Source organism: Poecilia mexicana, unplaced genomic scaffold, assembly GCF_051168715.1.
Source record: "Poecilia mexicana isolate PSO_F unplaced genomic scaffold, ASM5116871v1 scaffold_2, whole genome shotgun sequence".
In the NCBI taxonomy this organism is placed as follows: domain Eukaryota; kingdom Metazoa; phylum Chordata; class Actinopteri; order Cyprinodontiformes; family Poeciliidae; genus Poecilia; species Poecilia mexicana.
In genome coordinates, this window is record NW_028263371.1 from 657,877 (window position 1) to 673,473 (window position 15,597).

General features: G+C 36.1%; 1 protein-coding gene across 1 annotated transcript in view; it reads right to left on the bottom strand.

Moving 5' to 3' along the window:
• Window positions 1-10,132: 10,132 nt before the first annotated feature.
• The window catches only part of LOC106908208 (noelin-2-like), a 39,201-nt gene continuing 33,736 nt past the window's right edge, over window positions 10,133-15,597 (bottom strand). The window contains exons 6-8 of the mRNA XM_014974243.2: window positions 14,893-15,069; window positions 13,266-13,439; window positions 10,133-10,893 (exon numbers count right to left, since the gene is read on the bottom strand). Coding sequence (XP_014829729.1) covers window positions 10,573-10,893; window positions 13,266-13,439; window positions 14,893-15,069 — 672 coding nt within the window. The 3' untranslated portion in view covers window positions 10,133-10,572. The remainder of the gene's footprint in view (window positions 10,894-13,265; window positions 13,440-14,892; window positions 15,070-15,597) is intronic.

Genomic DNA, 15,597 nt, shown 5'->3' on the forward strand with positions numbered 1-15,597 from the left:
CAGATGATTTAACTCCTTCAGACCCCTCATCCACTGGAATGGACATTATAGTTTTTTGGGATTAAACCAATAAATAAAGTAAGTAATTTTTTTATTTGCATGAAGGATCTTACAGATTGTCTTCTTGTTTAACAAAAACAATGAAGTTTAGACTCTTAACTTGATACTAGTGAGTTTCAGGCATCAAACAAGACGAGCATGTGTATGAAACAAGAGACAATGAGAAGTAAGCATCTGTTTCCATCAAAAATAATTTATATTCATAGCAGCCTAAAAAAATATCTCAGTATAATCTTAAGCATTTCCAGTCATAGTATTTTAAGGTATTTAAAACAAATTCTATCATGAAATCATAGGATTTTTTAAAAAGTTGAATGTCCATCCCAATGGACATTAGGAGTTTGTGTATATTGCACAATGTCTAATTATTTAGTGTTATCGTCCAAAGAAATAAGCATGTATGAGCATTTCATAGTCAGTTTGTGATTTGTTACTGATTTTATATTATTTAATTTTTTTCAAGGATGGAGTATAAAGTCCCACACTTTCTTGAACTGACTGTACATCAAGAAATATCTGTTCTTGAATGCTTGGATATAGGAAATAAGCCATGTGAGAGTGGGAATTAAATTGAGAAGTGAAGAAGTCCTACTTTTTCAAAGTGTCTCATCCAGAGGTGTTCAAGCTATACAGTGAATCAATGGGTGGTGTTGTCCTACTAGATGAAAATGTCAGTCTGTACCACACAACAATCTGGGAAAAAAGTCAATGCCCACCAGATACAAGAGGCTATAATACACAGGAAAAATGCATTTTTACTTTAACACATGTAAAATCCAGCTGTGCTTTGTGCCACACTTAAACAGCTTAAAGGGTGTTCATCAAAAAATGAGAGATTATATGAAAATACCCAGCAAACTGATGCTTTGTCAACTGTTTGGTAACCGTGTTATCCGATTACATTACTACAAATAATAACATGCCAATGAATTTGAAAGTTCAATTTCACATTACTAAAGTCAAAACTACATTTTGTATTATATATTCTCTATTTCGACATGCACACTGATAAACAAAAAAGCAGACATCCGGTTTAAAAGTTTGAGATCATGCTAATTAGATATTACATGAAACTCTATGGGAAAAGTACAGAAATTTCCAATATATTCTACACTTATTTAGTTGAGATGTCCATTACAATGAACATAAAAAACAACATATTAAAACATGAGATAGGAAATATGTCTCTATTTCCCTTTATTTCTAAGCTTGAGAAGAAAAAAAATCAGCTGAGTAAAAATATTTTGGTCCATTAGAAAAACTTTTTGTTTGACAGTTTGAAACATCTTAAACATTTCTCTTTTCTTTTTCTTGTGTTTTGTAGATGCTTGCTGTAATTTCTGACATATTTGTGATTAGTGTAAATTTGACTCATAGCTTTAAATGTTTTACTAATCGGAAAGATTTATATGTTTTATTAGTAATGCAAATGACATTTTTGTTTCTTCTATAAAGCTTCTACTGCATTTTTAATAAGACAATTTAAATTTAAAGCTGCATAAAAAAAAACATTTTGACTCCCTACTCATCATATATGGATGCTTGGTGTTGGTAACACCGCCACCCTATTGGAGTCATCTATGCCCTCCAGCTGTTCCTGCTCCCATCCACGAGGCGGTGCATTTGGTGAATCTTCCAAATCTACTTCAGTCCAGTTCAATTGAGTGTCGGCATTGTGAGAGAGCTAATAATGCATTTGAGTGTTAATTATTGTAATTGATGTTATTCAAATAACATCAAATACAACTTGGGTTAAATCAAGCACAAACAATGGTTGAACACACAGGCAATTTGATCATTCGCTACTTTTCATTTTCAGATGAAAGAAGCATAAAAACTGTCATTTTTATTTGAATCATATAACTGAAAATAATCAAAGCTGAGTGAAATCCTATTAAGACACTGTGCACACAACAGAATCTCCAATAGCAGAATCTCCAAATGTTTTTATGGGCTTGGATTGCAGCAAGGATGCACAATCGAACACACAGAAATAAATCAAACACAGCTTTACAGATCTTTACAGATCAGTACGCGTGTGAGAATCTCATTGAGATGCATGAGTAAAGGCTCGTTTGGGCCTAATTAGGTAGAGTAATGAGATAAGAGGAATAGAATAAGAGGCAATGCTCTGATGGATGTGCAGAAGAGGACAGCATCTCAATGAAGAGTGTCTCTGAGGGAGGGAAAGAGATCAAATTAAAGGATGAAAAGGGAACAAGGGAGAAGTTAGTCAGGATGGAGCAATGTCAGGAATTGATAATGCAAGCTGAATGGGAACCTCAGTTTCTGTGCCGTCAAAGTCTGTGACAAAGTGCTTAATCGTGACACTGCTGATTCTTCATTTGTACTCACTTTATTCACATTTTTATTTTATGTCTGTTCCCAGGGAAGTCATTTTAGGTCAACGAATACATGCCCAAGTAATACACTAGAATAGTTAGTTGCAGTAATTGCTACCTTTTTTAAAAAGAATAATTTGTCCAGTTCCACCAATAGGCATGTTTCAATACCAAACAAGATTTATCATCAGTCAGTTTCACAAACATGATAATGACATCACAACGTCTACTTTGATGTTCCACCAAAACCCTGAAAGCCTGAAACTTCTCACCACCAACTGAGACGTTATATATTAACTCTAGCGCCCCCTGTAAAAAAAAGCTTATACAGTTACGCTGATTCTCATTAACTCTGGTGCCTTATTCTTTGAGTGAGTATTTGTGATTTGTTGATGGCCATATTGTTTATGCAGTGTCATGCAAACATTTTATTTTTACAGATTTATTCTTAGACTTTGTCACATTAGCCATAAAAACATTTATGGTTTTCATTTTTTTTTTTTTACAAATACAAATCTGAAAGGTATGCATGCATATTTATTCAAACCCCTTTATGCTAACACCCATAGTATAAAGCCCCTGTTGGAAGATGGATGGAGCTAAAGCTAATGGACAGAACTGACAAAACATGTTAGACGCTGCAAAATGCTTGAGACTGGAAAACATCTCCAACCTCCATTCACATAGCAACCCAAAACATCCAGTAAAATAACTCTGGCTGAGATCAAAGGCATATTAATTATTAGAATTGCCCATTCAAATACCAGATCAAAAATCAACAGGGAATCTTAGACAAAATTTGAACAATTGATTGAAAATTGTCCAGTCTGAAAAATTTCTGACTACACATTTTTTGTCCAGTCTGACTGTTCTTGAGCTGTTTTGAAAAGAAGAATGAGCAAAAACATTAGTATCCACAAGTCCAAAGTCAGTCAAGACACAGTATGTCTTGCAGTTGTAATTTCAGTGGCATTTGGTTCCACAGATTATTGATTTATGGGCCGACTCATCGGTGTTGCCAGACCCATCACTACTGGATAGGAATTCAAATTCAAATTCAAGATTCAATTCAAAATACTTTATTGATCAAAAAGTAATGTTAAATGTTGTTGTAGCTCATCAATTCAGATTCTTCAAAGATTTATTGTAGAAGGCTAATTGCTTTTGGCAGGAAAGATAATTTGTAGCTGTCTGTATTTCAGCAAATGTGAAGAAGCCTCTGATTGTTGATATTATGTTTTTCAAGACAGTCTCATGAAGAGGATGGTCTAGTTGCCCATATTTTTCTTAATTTTATGAAGAATTCTCCATGATTGCTGTCTTCTGTCTCCTGATTGGCCCAGTGTTGTTGACTTGTTTCAGTTATGCTGGGGAATCATCACATGATAAGACACACATTCCTTAATCTCTGTCTAAATAATAGATGATTGAAAGAGACTTCATGTCCTCACCACAATACCAACACCACAATCTGTTACAACCAGTAGATCAGCAGGTGGAGCAGGCCTTCTTCTTTAATTGTTGGTCAACTCAAGTCATGTGACATGAGTTGATGGAGAAATGGATGGATTGCAGTGGTTCCCAAAGATTTTCTTCTGGGCCCCCCAATGGATTACATAAATAAAAACAACACTTCTGCTCTTCAAAGAGAGAGCAGACAAAAAAAAATCTTTAAAATGCATCAATGTAATTTTTTTACGTCAGAGCATTAACAATATTTTTTTATGAAGCTGAAGAATTCGCAGATGGTGCGAAGGTCTCCTTGGAATAAACTTGTTTTTATTCAATCAACAGAGTTGCTTCTTTGGGGGATGATGCAAAGTCACATCAAAATTTAAAGAAAATAAAAAAGAAGAAAATGTTTGTATTTTGTTGTAATAAAAACGAGTGTAAAAATGTCTCAATGGCCAATAAACGGCATCTTGCCAGACAAGTGTTAGGTAGAGCTATGAAAATCCATACGCATGTAGAATAAAATGAGATGAACAGAAAATCCTCTTGGAGGTGTGCTTTGAACCCAACAACGATGGCTTAGACACACAGGGAGCGTCACATGACAGCATGAAATGGTGCTGATCGCTACTGGGGCGAAACTCAACACACGGAACATGACAGCGACATTCTGTGTCACTTATTTACAGGAAATCTGATTGGTTATGAATTTGGAGAGATTTTGACATTTTCAAAGCAGCCCATGTCAGACAAGGCAATGATGAAGAGTCATTCCTCATTTTACATGGAATGATAGACAAGGAATGTCTGTCAAGATTGCTGTTAAATCTTGATTTAACAGCAAAATTTATGTCCAATTTCCAGTGAGCTGCACTGGAAATTCTACAGCTCAAAATAAGTTCTGTAAAGATTTTCAACATATGTGAAAGAATGTTTACTAATGTTTGTTACCTAACAGATATAGTGTTTTGCTTTTACGGTCATCAGTAAAAGTGACAGCTCCAAGCTAAAATGTCTTTTGGAGCTCTGCTTTAAACCCAACAGGAAGATGGTCCCTGTGGACCAAAGCTGCCATTTTCAGGTTGGATTGATTTTAGGTAGAGCTATGAAAATTGGTCAGTATATGGATTTGTCTAAAAAATAACAAAAAAGCATTTTGGAGGTATACTGTAAACCGAAAAGGAAGATGGCTGTTTTGGATTACTTCCTGTTGGAGATTATTACCCGTTCAACTGGGTTAGCATGGCGATGGAGAGATTAATAGAATTCCTAATAATAATGTAGCTTTTAAAGTTTATTATCCCTAATAAACTTCAGGAATTAGGTAAGGAATGCCTTTCATGATTTACCCTGTGCATTTTGGAAAATTCCAGGTGAATCCTGACCATCAGACTCAGAATAGTGAGCTACAGTTCTAGCATCAAGGTTCTTCAAACAGTCTAATAATAGAAAATAAATGAAACCCAGGTTGGGTCTGATCCCTCTCTTTTCTGTCAGAGTTTCATATTCCTTCTATTACTCATTTAAATCTGACACCTTCCACTGCATCATTAATTACCATAATCACAGGCAATCTGTTCCTCACTGCACTCAGTTCTGCATAAACACTCAGCCATGATTTTCTGATCCAAAGTTTACACTTTTGCCTTTCTCAGTTCAGCTCTACATCTCTTTCCCCCGCTCCTGTCCCTTTCTTTTAACAACTCTAAATTATTCATCGGGATGATTTCCACCCAGGAGAGAAAAAAACAGATAGCTGAACAGATTCTGATATGAATAAATAAAGAAGTAGAAACGATATGTCTCTGTGTTTGCTCCATAAAGAGCAGGGCTGTGCTTGCCAATGTGTTTGTGTGCTAACCAGTGAATCCCAGGGAGGAATTCCGGTATGACTTCCGGAAAAACACTCCCACTGTCCAGAAAATCAGTGACGGTAGTAGAAGGAGACCGGGGAACTTTGCAGATTGGGCCATGCCAAACTAACTGGGGGTTATCCAAGAACAGCAGGGAAGTGGACAAATGAAGTCAGCAACAGAAAGATATAGAAAGTGACAGAAGGGGAGAGATCCACGTTTGGATGGAGAGAAATCAAACAAATTATCAGGAAGTCTGGCCTGTGAATCCAACAATATGTTACAAAGAGGGGTGAAAAATGTGCACCAGCCTGTTATGTAACTGTGAAAATACATCACAACACTGAACGGGTTCATCACAGTGACAGATGAAAACTGACTGAAGTGCTGAATTACTTGTGCATCCATCATATTAATTAAAAGCAGATGTAAATAGGAAATAAAATCATATTTGGTATTGTTGGATACTATGTAAAACAGTTTTTAAGGAATGAAATATAAAACAATAAGATAGAGAAAATTTTGACATTTCCTTGGGTTTGACAATAAGCAGTTAAATTTCCTCTTTGATTAACATTCTTAGGCTCTAAAGGACAAAATTCCTGCTGCTGCACTACTAGGGGCTTATTAATGTCTTTTAGCTCAATATTTTGATCTTCAAGAACATAAATTCTTGTGACTTTCGTCCTGTGAAAACTCACAATTTTCACAGAGTTTTCTTTTATGAAACAAAAAACATACAATACTTTGTGACTAAATAGTAGAGGAACGATAAGCAGCAGGGAGTTTCTAATTCACAAGTAAGTAACATGAAAATACTGCTCACCTAAAGTGGTGCATACATTTTTTTATTTACTTAAAATGTCACCAAGATTACATTTACAAAATAATAACATGATAGATCTGTGTATTATGTATTCATCTTCTGGTGCAGATTTTTGATATTGCAGAAAAGAAAAATAGATATAATATGTTTTGCAGGGGGATCAATTTTATAGCCTAAAACACACAAAGGAAAATCAGCAAACATCAGACAAAACAGTCAAATAGGATTGGATGGATAGATTTTTATTTTATGGTTTATAATTTTTTGTTGTTGTTTGCTATATGTATGACTGCTACTGCAGTTGTTGGTCCTCACAGCCTTGCCTTGTATTTTGATGGATAAGAGAACATTTTTGCGTTACAGGTTGAATTCCAGAAAAAATCTTGTTCTGATCATTATGTAGCTGTTCTGCTTGTAAATGTCAGCTAGAGACTACAGCGGCTGCAATCAGCAAAATGTTGCTGAAAAGGCAGTGAAATGTTGCAGAATATTTTTACAGCTTTTCTGGGGGTTGAGAAACGGATCAAAGAACAAAGTTATGACGCAGGCTGAGGAGCGGCGACAGAGTTACATGAAATGCTTTTAGGACAGACAGTATTGTTTTCAAGGGTCTAGAACAGATGTTAAAAGACTCTTTTTAATCATTCTGCAGAAAATGAAAAATAAAATCTAATGAATGGAGTATGTTTCCTACCTGTTTTCTAGGAAATGTCCTGCACTCACAGCACTTAGACACAATATAATCACAGTCACCATGGAAACTGAAGGCCCACAAAGCAATCCATTTGTAACTCTGATCCTTTATTATCCTCCATATCTCTCTATTGATCCAGCACACACTTACTCTCCTCATCCAAAATGTTACACATAGTTAGGGTAAAGCAGTGGCTGAATTTTTCAGCAAATCATCCCAACAATAGGAAACTGTCCACTTTAAGGCAGCAAGGCCCTCGTTATTTTCTACAGAGACTTCTGACTCCTTCTGTTGGTAAAGAAACTTTTATGTCAATATGTGTTTGTCTTGTTGATATTGTTTTAAACTTTTTAAACAGTATCTTTTGCTAATGCACTATTTGGTGTTATTGATGGCATTTCTAATATTACAGAACAACAAACAACATTTTACAGTGTTTTTTGTATACATCTGATAGAATATGTACTTGCAAGACAATGGCATAATTGTCTGCACTGTTTTCCTCCTCTTAGGGTTTAAATTGAAGGATATCACTATATATTCTGAATAATAATATGAAAACTAAAATCAGTTCAATCCTAAGGTTTCTTTAAAAACAGGGTTGGCAACCCTTCCAGTCCTCAGTGCTCCGTGAAGCAAATAATTGATTGGCTAAAGTCTGCAGACAAAAACAAATCTGAATTGAGTTTCTAACTAGTTCCATTTAATCTGAGATCATCCCCAAATGTAACATTGAATCTCAGTCCACATGAGAAAACAAAGAAAAATACTTGTCTATTTGCAACTGCACTCACTGTCATAACTAAGATTAGACTGAAAATGCAAAACATTTTCAGTCTGTTGACCTGTTTTTCCAACAGGTCAACAGGGAGGAAGAATATTAAATTTTTTCCCTTATAGGAGGTTAAGCTTCCTACAGGATTACTTTTTTATATGTGTGTGTCCCTGGATAATTAATCATAGATCTATGAAATATTGTGTGCAAAGACCACAGCTTCTGACTGACCTGTGAACCTCACTGACATGACAATGACCAAAATGACACTTTCCAGTCTGGACAGCCCCTGACAGACCGATGGCCTTCAAAGCACTAGGGGTCTAAATTTTATGATCCATGGTGGACACAAAAAAGTTGAAACATTCAAAACTAGAACTGGTGAAAACAAACAAACAAAAAATAGGAGGCTTATAAGAAAACAATGTCTATTTTAAGAATATGAAAGGAAAATTATGTTCTTAATTTTGAACAAGAAAAAGACTTGTTCAAGTTAAAAATTGAAGAAACACGTGGCACAAAGATGAACTTCTAGTTATGCAGCAAATAAAGCAAATATGAAATTAGAAAACTAAGATATCTCAAACTTTAGAGCCAGAGAAGCAAATAAAATTATACTCTGAGAGATAAAATGAAAATTCCCTTAACATACTTTTAGACAAGTATTACATCAATGTTTCTGGGTGATGTTATAGAAAAAGACGGAGCATTTCAAAACAAAAGATCAACTGATTTGAATAGATTAATTGATGAAATATTACTGCTTTCATTTTGGTGAAAGGGTTTGTATGGCTCATTACAACGGCCCTGTTTCTGTCAGACTGAAGCTGTTCCTACAATCCAGCATCTTGCCATCATCAGAGTTTGACTGTCTGTGTGCCCGGAATTGACTGGTTTCATTATAGAGCATGTTTGAAGGTCCTGAAAAGCTTCTATACAACTCTGATGTCACACACAGATGTAATTTTTTCAGATTTTTTTTTCCAAATTATGTAGAAATAGCAAAGGCTCTACCTACATTAAAAAATACCAATAAACACAAGAAAACCTACAGATCTACCTTCTATTTTTTATAAACTTAAAATCTCATGTTATCCTTTACCAAACAGAAAATCTATAAGAATAATAAAACAACTGGTGAGTGACAATATGATTTTAGAACAATTCAAAACACTACAGAGGCAGAACTGCAGCATTGGATAAATAACTGTTACGGCCCTGGGCCTTGTGGGCTGTTTTGCAGGTGTCTTGGTGTCCGTCTTTATGCTCCTCCCCTTTGCAGGTGACTCGGATCCGGTGATTGGGCGTGCAGAGTATTTTAACCTGGCTGTCCCCGACTTCAGTGTCGCTGGCTTTCCGCAGCGTCCACTCTGCCGCTGGAGATGTTTGGTGGCCAGGCCTTAGTTTCCCTTTTGTTGCACCTTTGATTTTGTCTTTGTTTTGGCACTTCAACATCTCCATATGCATTCATACAACACATCCAAGCATTTACATTACACCACTGATACAGATTTCCACAATCCATTGTTGTTTTGTTAATAAAGACTTATTTTTGTGCACTTTAACCACGGCATGGTTTTATGTTTTTGTTACGACCCTGAGCCAGTCGTAACAATAACTGACAGGCACACACACTGCAAAAAAAGAGAGACTTCTACAATAACAATTATTAAATAAATCATATTTCTACAACAAAACTTCTTATTAAGCAGAATTATCTGCCAGTACAACACTTGCGGTTTTGGAATCCTAGAACTCTCACTAATTAATAACTGCTTAAATGTAGTTTTCTTAAGGAAACCTCTAAACTTAATTATGACACTTTTCCTTATTTCGGGGAATTATTTCTTTTAAAAGAGATGAAAAACAGGCCAGATGTAATTTGAGCACATGAATAAATTCTTAAAGCAGGAATGCTTGGCTGTGTACAATTAATAAATCCAGTGGTTTTTTTAGGCTTTCAGTCCTCAAAAAAATCTTTACTGCTTTTTCCATCTGTTTGGTTAAAACAGCTCCTTTCATTGCACACAGCTTAGTTTTTCATTGTGACTTCGAGAAAGACCTAAATATCTCAGTTATTTTGTGTTGAATCCTAACTCTTCCTGATCCATGGCAAAGATAACAAAGAAATGATAGCAAGATTTAACAGTAAAGTTTATTGATTGAACAACCATGCTGACTAAACATGTCCACAAATTACATTACAAATCCTGAATATCTCCAACAGGCTCATTGTCAAAACTTGATGCTAAAGTGACGTAAAATCCTGTTTTCTGTCTGTATTTATGTTTTACTCCCCCCCCCCCACCCTCCACTCCATCTTATTCCCTCATGATATATAAATGGAATAAAATAGAATGAAATAAGACAGAGCTAAAAACTGCCAAATCTCTTTCCAGCATTAGTGCTGTGATGAAAACTCATCTGTGGCCTTCAGGGAAGTGTCCCATAACATACTGTGTCTGTAGGTCATTCAGATTTAAACACAATGTGAAAGACCAAAGTCTGTGTCTGTGCGTGTTTTAACTTGCAGTATCAAATACATTTTTATCATTTTCTATTGAGTCATATTAGCCATCGCTCTGGATGACATGGAACAAGGTAACATTGTAGAGCACCTGGTGCCCATTGTTCCAGGTGTACAGTGCCCTTTCTCTGGGGTTGTAGTCCATCATGCTGATGTGGGAGTACTGGTTATGAAAAGGGATGTCAGTATATTCGTATGATGAGGTGTTGGTGTTGTAGGCAAAGTGGACTTTGGCGCCAGCCAGGTGAGAGTTGGTGACATACAGGGTGCCACAGATCATGAAGGCCTCCCCAGCACTGCGCTTTGGGAAGCCTGTGTCCCAGCTTTGGAGGATTTCCAGGGAACGAGGGTCCAGCCGACTAACCTGAAGACAGAAATGGAAAGACTTAGTCATGCCAGCTCAACTGTTTAAGACAAACCATCAAAACAGAGGAAGTGCTTAGTTGCTATGGTAATATTTACCCTTTAAGAAACATCAACATTTAAGTTTAAAGAGAAGAAGTCTTTCATCTGCATCCATGATTGTCCTCAGTAAAAAGCACAAAACTAAGAATGAGAATGTGGAATTAAAGTAGTTTTTATAGCTATATTTATTGAGAATGCACAACCAATTAAAATTTACATCTGGTGTACAATAGTGTATTCTATTTTTGATTGAAAAACAAGCTACAAAAATAAAACCAACTCACTCTCTCTATGCAGCAACACACACAGTAAAAATTAAATTTTGCATTACATGGCATGTTATAATAAATATGGTGGAAAATATTCAATTGAATTTGTCTAAGCTTAGTTGATATCAGCTCTGTCTGAGATGAATTTAGCCATCAACTCCATGTATGCAGCTTACATCTGAATCCCATTTTGATCTTTTTGAGTACTTCTCTTGAGCTGGTGAATAATCAATGACAATTTATAAACACAAGAAATAAGTCCTTTTGTAGGAGTACGTTTGGGATCTAGCACACATGTTTCAAGCAGGGTTTCCTCTGGCCTATAAGGGAATCTCTCTAATGGTTGGTTATTGATCCAGTGTCTGATCTGTAAATACTTAAAGAGATTATGACTATGCAAATCTTAAAATTCCGATAGTTGACTGAAACTGGCAAAGATATAGTTGGTGTAAAGATCATCAACTGTTCTGAAGCCTTTTCTGACCCAAGTTTGTAACATACCATCTGGCATAGGTGTTGGGGTTGTCTTTGAGTGGTGTGTCAAACAGCAATTGTATGTATAAATCTAAAATGTAACTGATGCCATGCAATGTAGGTAGCTAAATTTAAAGGGTTTGATGTAATTGTAGGAAGTTGTTTCTTTGAACGCAAACAGGGGATAATTGCTAATGGTGTGGATTTTAATTCTTGCTACTCTATTGAGATCCACCTCACATCGTTGCCTTTTGAATAAATCCACATCCACAGAGCGCCAAACTGGGAAGCTAAACAATATATTCTGAAATTTGGAAGATTTAACCACCTTTAGCATAAGGAGCCTGTAAAGTAAGAAGTTTAATTCTTGGAAACCTTTTGCCATAACAACAGAGATATTGCTTTATCCAAATCTTAAAAAATATTGTCATTTTAACTTTTGAGTGAATACAATGAAATAAGTAAATATAAAAATAGTCATTTTAAGTGTGTTAACTCCACCAATTAAAGAAAGGGGGATCCATCCAATGCTCCAGCTCTGCTTTAGATTTATTAACTAATGATGTGTAATTCTTTTGGTAGATCTGGTCAGATGATGATGCCAAGGTATGTGAAACCTTCAGGGTACCATTTAAATGGTAACATTTATATTTGCAGTATGAACATTGAGATGAGGCCCTGATGGTTTTACATGTTTTATAATGCTGATTTTACACAAGATTGCCCTTTTAACATTACTTTTGTATATGATCATAGTGTCTATAAAAATAAGTGTCAGGGCTGTTGGCAGTAGTTGTTTTGCATTTATAGCCTGTTTTGTGGTTTAGAAGCTCAAAAGTGTGTTTCATAGGGGTGTAACCATCTAGCCAAGGGCCCAGGAGCTTCATTTGGAAAGAGTTTGTCTGATCGCACAACGGACAAAAGTGAAACCAGAACTTTAAAACTGTAGAACTTTATTTGTAGTATAAACACTCCGTTTGTTCACCAATTGAAACTGAATCAAAAGGTTCTTCCTGTTTCCCTTCAAAATACGAGTCCTGAGCTTAACTATGGAGTCTCATAGTTAAAGCACTAACCTTGACACCTGGGACACATAATAACAGCTTAGATAAAAATAGTGACTGGATATTGTTTTACAAGAAAGACTTTATTTTCTGAAGAAATATTGTGGAGTTTTATTACCGAGACATCACACACCGAGGTCTCATTGCACCTCCAGAGCTTTGCATCATGTGTTAAAGGGAAAGCACTAATCTTAAAGTAAAAACTTTAATTCTGCTTTTCCAAACTTTAAATTGAAAACATGTTAGGTATTTTGACTATCCTTTGTTGTGAGAATTGTGGTCTTTTATCATTTTGTGGACTCTAGGACATTTTTCTTCCTGTCAAGCTGTCAGCGTTATATTGAAGCCCATCCATCACTTCCAAGGTTTTGTCACACATGCAGACAAACTCATCCCCGTTATCTCCAAAGCAAAACTTTTAATTTGCTGCTTCTTGTCTAATATTGTCTATTTTCACTGATGTGTTTGGAGTGGCTTTAAGAAGGTGTAGAAAACTGCAGATTTTAGAACACTTTGAAAACTACCATTATGTTTCCTGCATTTGGGATGGAGGTGTAGACAGCCCACAGTCCCGTCTCATCAGCCATCAGGTCGATGTCAGATGATCCTCCCCAGCTGTAGGGGAAGGTGTTGTTGTATCCAGCCCCACTCAGACTGCGCTGCAGCAACACACTGCGAGAACGGAAATGGTACTGAACCTAGAAACACAGAATATTTTTTTCAGAATCATGGCTTATGAGCAACCTGGTCACAGTCCATTACATTCAGTGGCATGTGGACTTGGTCAAAATAAGTAGTCAGCATGTTGCAGTGTTCCCAACAGGGACTGTGGCAGTTGGTAATTAGACTTTTAATCTAATTTGTTAAAGCATCTCCAAGATAATAAATCTGTGTCCTCACTGAATGAGTAACAGCATTGTCAACATTTTCTTGCATTTTTTAAAATTCCTTGAACAAGCAAATTGGGGGAAAAAGGTAAATAAGGTAAATAATAAACACATCTTGAAATTGGCGTCTGTATCTTTAAGAAACTGCTACTCTTTCGGCCAATCAGTGTTGAGTACGACATCACATCTATGGGTTTCCATCATCCTGTTTATAACCGTTCTTTGAAATGTTGCACTGAAAAGTAGTTTGTATAAGCTCAGCAGATACCAGGTGTTTGTTAATTGCTGCTGCCACTAGTCTGGAGGAGCTGAGTAGTAAGCTGTCCATGGTATGTGAATAATTCTGAGGAATCGTTTGTGTACTTCTCTTGTTTAATACTTCCGACAGTTAGATCAATTCCATAATTTCTAACATTCTGCAAACTGCTGTAATAGACAGACATTAATAAGGAAAATCCTGTTATTTTGGTGAGTTGAGGTCAGTCAGAGTAAATGCTGGCAGGTCGAGTAAAAAGAAACAACTGAATTCTACAATTGAATCCAAAAGTGCTTCTGTCAAATATTAGTTTAACATATGCACATATTTTTTGTGTTTTATATTCTAACTAAATAGATTTGTATCAGGTCAAATAAGTATTGGATGTATTATATATTGTATTCTGTAAAAATATGTACCAAATCTTTAGAAAAAATAAAAGAACAATGTGCTTTCATTTCTGTTTGTAAGGGCTTTGTGAATTAAAGTCATGGTTTATTTCATTTCAGTGAAGCAAGAGCTACTAAATTTTAGTACATCAGGCCTAGAATCTTATCCATCCATCCACCCAACCATTCATCATCCTTCACACTTATCCCTGGTCGGGTGGCTAGGAGTGCTGGTGCCCATCTCCAGCAAGAGGCGAGGTACACGTTGGACAACACAGACCAGGACAAACAATCATGCACACACACAGATCCCAGAGTACCTGGAGAAAACCAAACACAGAGAGAACATGGAAACTCCAGCCTGGGATTTGAACCCAGGATGTCCTTGCAACAGTGCTGTCAACTGTGTTACTACGCAGCCCATCCAAAAGGTTAACAAGATGGAATTTCATGCAGCTTGAAAGAAGAAAAGTGAAATGTAACTTTTTATCAATTTGTACCCATGATGGTCACTAGAAGTGCCGCTTAAAAACAGGGATCATGATAGGAAATTTGAACAATAAACAATAAAATTATCATATTTAGCTGGTCACATCTTCAGTCATCCACAGGCTCATACCAGGATGTTGCTCTGGTGCTTGTTGTAATAGAGTGAGCCGTTGTAGACCACATGGCCAGTTCCTGCCCAGGGATGGGGCAACAGGTGCTGGACAAAGTTCTGGCCTTTCGTGAAGTCTCCCATGGTCCTGTACTCCAGCACACGCCTGCCTTTATAGTAGCCATCCATTGACCACACCTGGTGAAGAGAAAAGAGGGAATTAGATAGTCATATTTTTAAGTTTTTGTGTGTGTATTACAAATTTGTCATTTTGTCTTGTTCATTTTATTTGTTCTGAGTTTTGTTTATCATATTTCACAACCTTCCACTTTGGGTCTATGTTATCACAATTGCAGACTTTCTTGTAATTATTATTAATTATTTCCAGTGTACATACAGTTTTTCATCTCAGATCTTTGTCTAATTCTTGTGTCTTACTTTCAATCCACTCAGTTATTGGTTTCCACTTTCAGATTCGTAAAGCTTTTTATTTTCCTTGTTTACACAAAAGTTAACTATGTCAAGCTTTATTCTTAAGGCGTTCTGCATTTGGGCATGAAAACACTGATTTTACAGTTCAATTGTTATTTAACTTATAAAATAAATTACCCCCAAATGAGCAAATATATTAGTTTAATTTGTAGTAATCCATCATTGTCACTGCTGCTTACCAGCAATGATCCCACTGTGTAACTCCTAATACTCTCCCTCTGTTGGTCACTACAT